Source organism: Molothrus aeneus, chromosome 5, assembly GCF_037042795.1.
Source record: "Molothrus aeneus isolate 106 chromosome 5, BPBGC_Maene_1.0, whole genome shotgun sequence".
Lineage (NCBI taxonomy): Eukaryota > Metazoa > Chordata > Aves > Passeriformes > Icteridae > Molothrus > Molothrus aeneus.
This window is the reverse complement of record NC_089650.1, coordinates 21,675,928-21,688,444: the sequence shown is the minus strand read 5'-3', so window position 1 is coordinate 21,688,444 and position 12,517 is coordinate 21,675,928. Positions and strand designations below refer to the sequence as shown.

The 12,517-nt window shown below is 46.6% G+C and overlaps 1 protein-coding gene across 1 annotated transcript; it reads right to left on the bottom strand.

Moving 5' to 3' along the window:
* Positions 1-6,554: 6,554 nt before the first annotated feature.
* On the bottom strand, positions 6,555-10,093 carry LOC136557326 (cytoglobin-1-like). Its single transcript, XM_066551060.1, has 3 exons — positions 9,999-10,093; positions 7,870-8,101; positions 6,555-6,683 (listed from the first exon to the last, which is right to left on the bottom strand). The coding sequence occupies exons 1-3, from the start codon at positions 10,091-10,093 to the stop codon at positions 6,555-6,557; spliced, it is 456 nt and encodes a 151-aa protein (XP_066407157.1).
* Positions 10,094-12,517: the final 2,424 nt, after the last annotated feature.

The following is a 12,517-nucleotide window of genomic DNA, read 5'->3' as shown; positions in this document are numbered from 1 at the left end:
AACCATTTATTTATTTATCCATTTGAATTCTGAGCATGAGTTTCCTTCCTGGGACTGTTTCTTGATTTCCTGGATGGCCCAGGTGGTTGATGAAGGGAAGTTACCAGTGTTTGTCCATCTGCTACAGACAGAGTCTAAGTGCTTGAAAACATCTATCATCACACAGTTGTTAATGGAATTCTAGTGGGGTGACAAAAGGTGACCAGTCATTTCTAGATATATCTTACATAGCACAAGTGCCAGTGATTCCTTTGGAATTCCTTTCTGGATTATATTCCAGAAATACTCAGGACCTGTCTCCGCCTGCAGCCAGCAATTACAAATTTTGTATTGTAAAAAGGGGGAGGAAGGGAGGGTGGGTGAAACTTGCATACTGTGACAAAACAGTGCCTAGACTCCACACTAGCAAATTCTGGATAATATGCTATCCATTTTACAAATGGCTTTTAAATTGAAATTGCAGAAGGGAGATTGGGTTTGGGCCTTCCCTTATGTAGAGGAAGTACCACGCTAAATGTTAAGCAAGAAGGTATCTCTGATTCCCTCATAAAATAATCTGAATTACTTGTGAAAATACAGGACTGAAGTGCAGTTGGGAAGAAAAAATTAGGATGACTGATGAAACACACTTAGGATGCAAAAGATTTGAAGCATCTATCAGAGGAGGAGAGTTGTGCCTAAATACGGATCTTCCACTCATCAGAACCCAATGACCTTAATTTCCAGGACTGAAAAACTGAGGTATTCATCACCTGTAAATTTCCTGCTGGACAGCTGAAGTGTGGTAGGGACTGACCTTAGTCTTCATGGTTAAATAGATTGTGAAATTGAGCTCTTGAGAGAACCTAGGGGTGCTGTAGATGAGCATCAGCTTTTGAGATCTTGGAAATTTTGCTAATGCAGTTGTAGCTCTGTAGCAGTTTTTCTCAAACTGAAGATGTACAAAATGAGCAGAAAAAGTAAATAACTGATATAAAGTGTTTGAACTACAGTGAACTTGCAAGCATCCTTCCCATATCTCATAATCAGTCCGGATTAGTCAAGGGAGTGCAAAACAAAAAGGTTAAGATGCTAAGGAGCTGGAGAATGGCACATTACCAGAAATGAGATCCTCTCCTGAACATGGAATGGTAGAATTGGTTACTTTGAAAAAGCCCATCAAGAACATCAGATCCACCCATTAACCCAGCACTGCCCGGCCCACCACTAAACCATGTCCCCAAGTGCCACATCTTCCTGCCTTCTGAGTACCCCCATGGATGGCAACTCAGCCACCTCCCTGGGCAGTCAGGCTCAGTGCCACCACAGCCTGTGTGTTGCTTTTCCCACTGCAGCAGGAGGAACCACACAGTAAAATGGTGACATTTCCAAGCAGAAGCTTGGCCTAGTGCCACTGTATCCCATTACCCAACATAAGGCTTGCCAGTGGAGCTGCCACAGGAGGCTGTTCCTCTGTCCCCATGCCTTCCATCAGCTGTTGAATCTGGGAGTTACCATCCCATTACTTCAATGCTAGCCCTGCCCTGGAGCCCCTTTCCCTGTCCAGCCTATCTTGCACCACCCATCCCCAGGGGGAATGGGAGAAAATAGGTAAACCAGCTCTCTAAGCCAGTGCAAAGTGATGACTGAGCAAATGTTAAATAGCCCTCAAGCAGGGATCATCTATGTAGCTGAAGAGAGAATGGTAGCAAGACTTCACCCCTGGGGCCAGTGCAAGGCAGCCAAGGGCATGGGTGGCTACATCCAAACAGACAGGTTAAGCTGTACAGACAGAGAAGTCGGGGGCTGTAGTCAACATTAAACCAAGTATAAATGCAGACTGAGCCACAGTTCAGAGGCATTGGCAGTGTGCAGTGTTGTGTAGGGGTGTGCAGCACCTGATAACCCCTCCAGTTTACTGTTCTCTGTCCCACATTTCACATGCCACCTTCCTCAGTATCATTTTCCTTTATTCCAAGGCAGTAGAGATTAGTTTCTTCTGATATAGGGGCTTATAGAAAAGGTTAATGCACTCTTCATCCAGTCCTGCATGAAAGTTCTTTCTCTTTAGTTTTATGCTTTGATCAATTTTATCCACTTGCTTAATAAATTCATGCCCTGTTACTACTCATGTGATTATTATTTTCAGTAAGAACTGAAATCTGTCTTTCCCTACAATTTGCAAAACAGGGAATCAGAATCCTGCACAATGTGGAATTTCAGGAGCCAGCCGGCCACTCCAGGCCACAGGACCCTGAACACCAACACCAGCCCTTTTCCCTGGCAAACAAAACTCACCAGGCCAGGTTCCTGATGGCAGATTGCAGGAGCCACTTGGCACTGTCAAACCAGCCCCAGGTGCAAGTGGTGCCAGCTTGGGTCCGGGAGACATCCTGCACAATGAGGAATTTCAGGAGCCGGCTGGCCACGCTGGATAAGGCTGATTCCAACGAAATGGCTTTGGAGGAAGCCATGTTGTGGCAGTTTTGTGTTGCCCTTGGGATGCCTTTTGCAACTGCAGTGTGCCTGGAGCTCTGGGCTCTGTGGTTTCAAAACCCCAACTCTAGCTGGAACCCTAACCCCAGGTAGTAAATGTAGGCTTAGGCTAAGGCTAAGCCTAAAATGTCCTAAGAAACTCTCAAGAATCCCCTATATATCCTTAGAAGGTGTGGAAAAGTCCTGAAAAAAACCTGCTCAACCTCCAAGCCCCACCTGTTTCTCTAACCCTCAGATGTCTTCCCCACCTTTTTTGCAGTGGATCTTGTCCTCTGAGGGTTCTCTCATTGTCCTGGTGCGAGGGTTGCTGTCCTGTCCCATCGGGAGGGTTCCGCTCTGGTCTCGCTCTTAGGGTTGCTGTGTTGTGCTGCTGTTGGGGGAACAGGCTGTTGTTAGGGGGGCTGGTTAGGCCAAGGTTAGGGCTGGGCTGAGGGGTGCTGCACCTCTACCCTACCTTGCCTCCAAAGCTGCACCCTGTAGCAGCCCTGATCTCCACTGCACTGTTCAGTCCTTAAAGCCCTCTCCCTTTACCCCTCAAGCCCCCCCCTATGCCCCTCAAGCCCCCTCTCAGCTGCCCCTCAGCTCCTGTGTGTCACCCCTAATCCCTCTCCTTTGCACCTCAGCCCCCAGCTTCTCGGTGTCACCCTCCAGCTGCCCCTGCCACCCTCAGCATCTCTGTGTGTCACCCACTGTCCCCTCTCCCTACTCCTCCCTCAGCTCCCAGCCTCTGCCACCCTCAAGCCCCCACAATACCCCTCAAGCTGCCCCTCAGCCTCTGTCATGCCCTGAAAAAACCCTAAAAAACCCTATCAATTCCCTAAAAAGCCCTAGTTTTCAAAGTGTCCTAAACACCCCACAAAAACCGAAAAATAGCCTCAGAATACACTAAAAATACTCTACTTTTAAAAAGCCTCTAAAACACCCCTAAAAATCCCCAAAGAACCTCTAGAAAATCTCTAAATAGTCCTAAAAGAGCTCTAAGAATATCCCTAAAATCTTTAAAATGCCCTGATAAGACCCTAAAAAAGCCTAAAAAATTCCTTTAAAAACCCTAGAAATACCCTAGTCCTAAAAAAGTTCTCCATATACCCTCAATACTCCTCAAAAAGCCCTAAAAACTTTTAAGCAGTCCTAAAAAAGCTCCAAGAATACCCAAAAACACCCCTAACAATTCCAATTAGTAGTAAGCCCTTAAAACACCCTAAAAAATTCTTTTTAAAGACCTGAAAAAGCCCTAAAGGTATCCTAAACAATCCCAGAAAATTCCTAAAAAACTCCTGAAAAAAAAAAACCCTAAACCCCTAAAATATCCTTAAAAATCCCTGACAAAAAAACTAAAAAACCCCCTTAAAGACAGTTTAACTCCTACCTGTAACTCTGTGGCCTCCAAACATCATCTCTACCTTCTAATTGGGGTAATTGCCTGCACCTGCTGGGAGGGTTCTGGGGCTGTCCCACCATTCGGGTTCACCTGTACCCTAACTCTACCTGGTACCCTGAGTCCTTTGCACCCCTAACCCTCAGTGTCAGCTCTCCACCTCTCAAGCTCCCCCCTCTTTGCCCCTCAGCCCACAATGTCTGTGTATCTCCCAAAGCCCATGTTCGGGATCCCACGTGCTGCTGCAGGGAGTCACCGCTGGGTGGTGGGGGAAGTGAGGGATGGGGCGACCTGCATTGAAGAACCCCAGCAGAGGGCCAGCCACTCAGCACCAGAGGACCCTGAACACCAACACCAGCCCTTTTCCCTGGCAAACAAAACTCACCAGGCCAGGTTCCTGATGGCAGATTGCAGGAGCCACTTGGCACTGTCAAACCAGCCCCAGATGGCACTGGTGCCAGCTTGGGTCTGGGAGGCATCCTGCACAATGCTGACTTTCAGCAGCCAGCTAGGCCAGGCTGGGCCACAGGGCCCCAAACACCAACACCAGCCCCTTTTCCCTGGCAAACTAACGTTGTATCAGCAGCTGGAAATACAAGGAAAGAGGAAGAAATGCTTGCTTCTAGCCCTGGCTTTCCCTGCTTTCCCCTCTGTGAGCATGTAATGGAGTCGGCAGGCAATTAGAAAGTTCTCTCATGACCTACCTCTCCTGGCTCTGGCTTTTCAGTTCTTATTGCTGGGCAAACTGCAGTCCCAAATCCCTTTCCCTAGGCTCAGTGGTGCTGCCAGACCACTGCAGGCAATCAGAGTTATAGGAGATGCTCCATCAGAAAAGCAGGATTAACTAGCAGCAAAGTAGGGCTGGACACCAGCAAGGTCACAAAGGGCCTGAGAGCAGCAGGAGCTGCCGTGGCTGTACAGCCCTTTCCCACTTTCCCAGGCTGAAACTATCTGACAAGTGCTGACTGTGGTAAAGTATTGATGGTGATGCTCATTTAAGTGCACAAGGGTTAGAAATCGTTCCAGGTGCTGGCTCAGAGGGGCTGAAAATAAGGCTCTTTTACAGCACTGGCCCTCAGGCACCTTCAGCCCGGCTGGAACCTCTGTCTCCATCTCTGGAAGGTGGTAAGTGGGTGGGGACTTTGCACTGGAACCACTGTAACTTTCCTAATGGCTGCCTTCAAATCCTCCGAAGCTCAAACTGGTTTGCAGCAGAGCAATGGGAGTAAGGAACTGCCACCACCTCTTTTCTGAGCTTTAACTACTTGTACTCCTTCAGAGGGATTTGAGACTATAAATAGTTTTTTACACATATTGTTCTTGTTTTACAGTTTTTGCCAATTCTGTGCGATATTGCTTCTCTTTCTCCCCAAGCTGAACAGAAAACTGAAGCAAATAAAGCAGCCTGCCCCATCTTCCCCTCTGGCTAGAGTTCCTCTTCTGGACTTTGGGATGTAGCATCCTTTGCCAAATGCACTGGGTGATGAAAGCTACATGTTAAATGAAGAAACCTCTGCATTTTTACTTTTTTACAAAACTGTTGCTTCATGGTTAAGTGGAATCCATAAGAAGCCTGACTGCCACAAGTGTGATGAGTGCCTGGGTGGGAGCTTGAGGTGGTTTTCAAAATCCCCCAGTACCACCGGTAAATGTGCACTGAAACCAGCTGCCACTGCTGCACATCACCTTTTCTGTGAAGCAAATGAGAGGGCACATCTGCTTTCTTTGTGTTTATTGCATTACACTGAAGCAAACCAGCATGTGGTTATTTGCAGTTATTAACTGATTATTTCACCAAGTCTAAGGAATACCAAGAAAAGCAATTAAATAGTTCAGGACCCAGTTAACACTGAAGGGAGGCTCAGGCTGTGTGACTGGACAGAACGAGTCCTGTGCCAGGCTGAGGCCCCTGTGCTGTCCCCACAGCAAGGCAGCACTCTCCATCAGCTGGGTGCATTCTGAGTGCACAAGAGCCAGTGAGCTCTACTCTTGCTTCATGGGGGAACTCAACCCAAGTAATTTCCTGGGAGTAACACAGTGAAATCCACACCCTGGAGACGTTCATCCCTGCCCAGAGGGGTCCAGTGGTGACCACACTCAGTGTTGTCATCCCTTGTGCTGAAAGCTGCTCTGAGAAACCAAGGTTGGGTGAATCTCCTGGCTCATGCAAAATGGGCCTTTCCTCATGTCTCTCCCAGATGCTGGTCATTCCCATACAGCACTTCCCCCTTGTTTAAGTTCAAACACAAAACAAAACTCAGGCCTCTTAAATAATGACCTCTACAAAGATTCTAGAGATGCTCCAAAATGTCCTGTCATTCATGAGGATAGAGAGGTGGTAGGTGAGCCAAAGAGCTGCTGGTGCTGCTGGCAGGAGTAAGTCTTTCTTTTAGGAATAGAAAGCTTAAAGTCACCATCTTAAAATGCAGTCTTCAAGGACAGTGGCCAGAGGAACCCACCTGAAACAAACTGCAAAGCAAATCAGGATTTGTTGGTTGACTTTGATGTGTCTGCAGGTTTTGTTTAGCTGTAGAAACTCAGTTTGCTAAGGAAATTATTGACATTGATATTCTATATTGTATAAGCCTTTTTTCTTGCTTTTTTAATTTTTAAATTTTAATTTTTCCAGCTGTGGCTGGGGGCCCATAAGCAGCAAATCGGTGCTGGCAAGTTGTTTGAAGAGCCTGGAGGGTGCACAGCCTCACCAACCCTCCTCTTTGTAGATATTGTTCAGGTGGGTACAGATTTCATTGGTGACCTTCTCAAAGGAAGTTTTGCAGTCTCCGCCAAATTTCTCCTCCATCAGTTGTAAGATAATGTCACAGATAATCTAAACAAGGAGAAGGGAAGAAACAACCAGGGTGAACTTTGCTCCATATTAGAGGCATAAGAACTTATATATCTTTAGCTGGGATTCTTGGAGGGCAGAAAGGGGTTACAAGAACAATTCAGAGCACATGACCTGCAGAGCTTGTAACAGGGCATGGAAAATAAGCTGCATTAAAGAATTCACAATAAAACTGCTGCTGCTGTTTTTAACTACCCCAGTTAATACTGACTGCACCTATCACTTAAGGATAGCTGTATAGGACTGATGTGCTTCATCCATCCACTGCAATCCTTCTCCAGGCAGGGGACTGTCCCAAATATTTAGAGGCCATGATGAGCCCTCTGTTGGACACCTATGGAAAACATACATGGCTTGGGGGCTAAGTTTTTCCCTGACCTTTCCTGCTCGTTAGCTATCCAGCACGCTGTAGCAGAGTTCTTGCAGTAAGGTAGGTGGTATACTTTGAAATGCCAACTCCTTTCCTCTACAACATTTATTGTTTTATGTGCATTTTTACCCTGAAAAAGTATTTTCAGCCATAAATCATCACTTATTTTCCCACTCATTGAAAATTGGGCCCACTGCTTTTGAAATCACCTTCATTTGGAAATAATCTTTGCCAGAAGGTGCCTCTTTTTGCTGTGTAAGGCAGACAAAATAGTTATAAATGCACTCTGCTAGTGACCTCAGGTGGATCTGGGCAAGTAATTTGATCCTGTATTTATTATTTGAGTTTTTTTAATTATGACAATGCTGTTGTCATTGTTGCTCAATAACAGCTGGTTCAGTTGTCCTGGAAAATCTCAGCTCCTGTTACAAGATAAAAAATACATCAGGGACTGAAGTCCAGTGTTAAAGTCCTTTTCTGTATCTTGTTATTAAATGGCAGGTGTGGGAATCGTATTGCTCTGAGAAAACCCTCTACAACTCATGGGCAGCTGTGCAGCTCCCACCACATCACCTGCCTGCACCACATCTGCTGTCCAGCCATCTTCCCCACCAATGCCAGATCTCTCACTCCTGCCATCTTCCACCACCAACCTCCTCACCTTCCACCACCTCCATTCTCTGAGGTATATATATGTATTCCCACATACAAAGCCTATGTTCCTCAGTTCTACCCCTCAAAGAGGAAAACATGCTCTCCTCACAATTACACCCTTTGGGAAGAGGGCTGCTCACTCACCCTAAAGTTTTTGGGGTCAATCTTCAGCTGGGTGGCATGTTTCTTGCCAAGTGGGGTCACTATCCCAAGAAAAGCCTCAGAGTTGTCCAGGTGTTGCACCATGTCATTGATGGCACTGAAAACCTTCTTGCCATGGCCCCTGACTTGATCTGACTGTTTCATCTCTTCAGCAGAGTCCATGCCTTTGAAATGTGTGAAGTAGGACTTGGTGTCTGGGTGCTCAGTAAACATCCTGTTGAGGAATGAGAGACATCCTGACTTGTGAACCAAGGTATTAATGCAGATATAGCCACACATTCCAGGCCCTGCCTTCCACATTTATGTCTCTTTTTCCCCTTCTCTTTATTAGAACAGACACTTCTGCATTCCTTGTTTCTCCTTTGCCTTTTGCACCTGTGCATAACCCCCAGGCACATAGCAGCCAGTCCTCTCTCCCTTGCGTCTCCAGGGCATTTCCTTTGCTCATTCCACCTTAAAACCTATAATGAGCTTATTCCACTCCTTCTAAAGATAATATATTCTCTGTGTTACTTTCACAAAGAAGTGGCAGCACATTCACATGACTGTGACAGTTTAATATTCCCAAAGATGTTCTGGACAACAGATATGACCACTGTGATACTGGTGGGTGTTTTCATAGAGAAACACTACTATTGGTTTTGTTAATTAATTCCTTCCTAGAGTCCACTGCAAAACTTTCTTACTGCCTGTGACAGACTGTTGTCTGAGTATGGGGTACTGCTCATTCCATTTATTCAAAAGTAACACAATTCAGTGTGTTTGAAATTACCTTTGATCAATTACAGTCATCTTGGCCAAACTCTTTTTAAAAAAGCAGTTTACTCCTTTGGGTAAACTGGTTATCCACCTGAAATATCTATAGCAAATTCCACACTGCATTTCACAAAAAAGAGTCACAAAATGGTTGGGCTTGAAGGAACCTCTGGAGGTCATCTGGGTCAATACCACCGGTCAAGCCAGTTGCCCAGGACCATGGTCAGATGGCTTTTGAGTATCTCTGTGTATGGAGACTCAACAACTTCTTTGGGCAATTTGTGCCAGTGCTCAGTTGCACTCAGAAGTAAAAAAGGAAAAAAAAAGTTTCCTGATGTTGAAGGGAACATCCTGTGTGTCAGTTTGGGCCTATTGACTCTGGTCCTGTCTCGTGGCTCCACTGAGACGAGCCTGGCTCTGCCTTCTTTGCACTGTCCCTTCAGGTTTTTATGTACACATTGACAAGATTCCCCTGAGTTCTCTCTTCTCCAGGCTGAGCAGTCATAGCTTTCTCTGCCTTTCTTTATTGGAGAGATACTACAGTCCCCTCATCATCTTCCTGGCCCTTTGTTGGACTCTTTCCATTACGGCCGCGTCTCTCTTGTCCTGGGAAGCCCTGACCTTCTCTATAGGCAGGCCTGGGGCTGTAGGACACTAAAGCAACACCTTCTAGAGTAAATTAGCCCAGGGAGGCAAGCTACTGGATGCTACTAACATTTTATGGCTGCATTTCTGACCCTAACTGTGCTCAGATTGTGCCACCTGCAGAAGGAAAGAGCAGCATGTAAGGCTTTGTGAGGGTAATCCAGGCACAAGGTGTGACATACAAGGAAGCTGGAGGGAGGGGTAAATGTCTGATAACTAGAAATAGTATTTTAACTGATCCATGCTTATGGAAGTGATGTAAGTCCCAGATGAGAGTAGAGTATGTGAAAGGTGAACAGAAGAGAGGGAAACAGGATGGAAATTAAGAGAGGAAAGTCCACAGAAAGGTTATAATACAGTGGAACGGATGGACTGAGGCTGAAGGAGAATCAGAAGTGAAATACCGAGTTTTTAAAAAGCATTAAAAGAGTTTAGAGGTAAAGAGGAAAATAACGCCCATGTTTTGTTCCCATTCTCTTTCATATCACATTTTCTTTTCTTTACCTTACATGGGTGAAGATACTGTTCTTGTCTCTTCTTCTTTTCCCATCCCCTTACCCCTTTGTTTTTATTTTTCCTTGTGTGGATTGCTCCTCTTCCCAGCAAGGGCTGCATGAAAAACAGCATGACATGCTCCTAGGCAGTAACTCCATCCTTGCTGTTCCTCCTTCACCCCTCCAGGGCAGCAGTTGGATGGGCTCTTTCCTTACCTGACCAGCACAGCTGTCCCATTGTCCTCAGCATCCACATATATCTTCTCCCAGGCACCACGAGCACTTTGCACCTCTGCTTCAGAAAGCGACATGGTGGAGGAGATGTTGGCAACAGAGGGTGCAGCAGGAGGGAGAAGCACAGGGAGGTCCTGCAGTGTCCTTCTGCTCCAGGTCTCTCCTCAGGGCTCTCTAAATACTGCCCTGGGGATTTAAGAGATCTTGAAGGGTCTCTTTGTCTCTGTTACCCTCAGTAACATTTCTGCAGGTTTTAGAGCTACCTAATCACTTTTAATCAGGAAAGAAATCAACCACATGAGGAAGAGGACTAGCCCTGTAGCCATAGGTCAGGTGCCAAAGCAAAGGTCTCACTGTCTGAGGACAGAAGGGAAAAAAGGCAGTTTTCAGTGGGGGAAAAAAAGATAAATTCTCTTCCCCTCTCTCCCCTGCCAAAGCCAGTGCTTGGCTCCTTTTCCTGAAGGTGATCCTTGCCTGAGCACTAATTTTCCTGGTTTTCTCCCAAGAGTGCTGCTGTGCTGAGGTCACTGTGGTACCCTGCCTTCCCCTCTCCCTGGTACTCTTTGGTCTTTCAGTCAAAGATCCTGTTTCTAGTCCAGCAATTCTCTCCAGTCCTGCCTTCATGCCACAGTCTCTGCTTTCCCCACAGCTCTCTGGTTTTACAGGGGCTCACCCCACAGCTGCTCCCAGCCTTGGTCCCATGAGGCCATGAGGGTGGGAGGCTTCACCAGCCCAAAATGACAGCATTGCAGGGATGGTGATGGCAGCGTGGCACAGCATCCACAGCCATAGTGCCCTGCAAAGCCACTTCCTTTTAGCACTGGAGGCAAAGGGTGCACAGGAGCAGAGGCATTTCACTTTCCTAACCCTCTTGGCTGGCAGCTGGGATCTCTGTCCTGTCTCTGAGCTCTGACTGCCTGGGAGAGAGAGAAGGGGTGGAAGGGCCAGAGTGGAGCTGCAGACAGAATCTCTGGACTTGTTACAGTCACAGTCACTTGGAACTGGAGGCAAAAAGTTTTCACGGATTATCCATGCAATGCCTGGGCTTAACCTCTGGCAGGAATGTTCTGGTTAAGTCCAGGGCATGCACACAAAATAAGGGCTAAGGGGCTTGAGAAACTGCTGCTGGATGCTGAGGGCAGACAAAACTTCATATTGTTTGGGATGGTTTAGAGGAGGGAAGGAACAGGTGTGAGGGGAAAATATGCAGCATGTCAAGAAAAACCAGCCTGATACCCCAGGGCAGAAGGAAAGTGCTGGATGCAAACCCACAGAGACTGACTGGTCTTGGTGATGGTTGTGTCCCACTGCTGCTGAGGGAGGCCTCAAATGATCTCACTGAAATCTGTCCCCTCTTGCCTCCCTCTCCCTTTTTACCACACAGCAAACAAAGAGCAGTCTGGTAGAAAGCTGCAAAGCATCTGTGGGTGCCCCATCCCTGGAAGAGTTCAAGGCCAGGCTAGAGGGGACTTTGAGCTACTTGGTCTAGTGGAAGGTGTCCCTGCCCATGGCAGGGGGCTGGAACTGGATGATCTTTAAAGTCCCTTCCAATCCAAAACATTCTATGATTCCCTAGTAGACTTCTCCTCTGCTCTCCCCCATTCTCCTCTGGGACACTGCAGTATGAACATGCTCCATCCCTTGATATATAGTCAGACATCCTGTCATGGGCCAAAAATACCTATTTTGAGTTGAGAAATTTCAATCCAATTGCCTTATTGCCAAGTAACAAAAACAGCCAACAACGCTTAGATGCCTCACTTCCCCCTGTCCTGTTTCCCCACCCCATGCTGCAGGTTACAACCAGACCTTTTGGTGAGGCCATGGGTGGTGCAGGAGCTGGGATTGGTGTGTGGGACTCCCTTGCTCTTGCTGCTCCTTGTGTCCTACTCAAGAGCCCTGCTCCAGCATGGGCTCTTCCACCGGTCATCATCCTGTTGGATACTGTACCTGCCCTGAACTTTTCTCTCCCTTTTCAGTGCTCCCTGCCCTTTCTTAAACACATTTCCATGGAGGCACATTTATCTTACTTGGTGGGCCCAGTTCTGGGGCCAGGGTGACAATTTTATCTGTGACCAAGCAGGTATCAGCAGCACAGGGCAATCCCTGACCAGACAAAGCAATGACATCTTCCCTCAAGCACATCACCATGCTCTCTCTGTGACATGCTTTTCTATTCTTCCATTCTCTGGTGTTACTTTTACTGTTTTGGAAAATTATCTTCTGTTTTCCCCTTGCATGATTTGCCAAGTCCTTGTACGATGAATACAATAATCCCTCATAAAGTTTTGATATCTCTAACAGGGCTATATACATTTATTCAACATCTCAGCAATCTCTAGCAATTGAAACAAAAAAGCTTCAGAAACCCATTTATTTTGGCCTGGAAATGGAAAAGCTATGGAAAATGTGCTGTTTAATCATGAAGTCATTGCTGATACCTCCCCACATGTGAGCAAGAGGATGAGTGCTTGGTTTATTTCTTTTTCCTCTCATGTGGT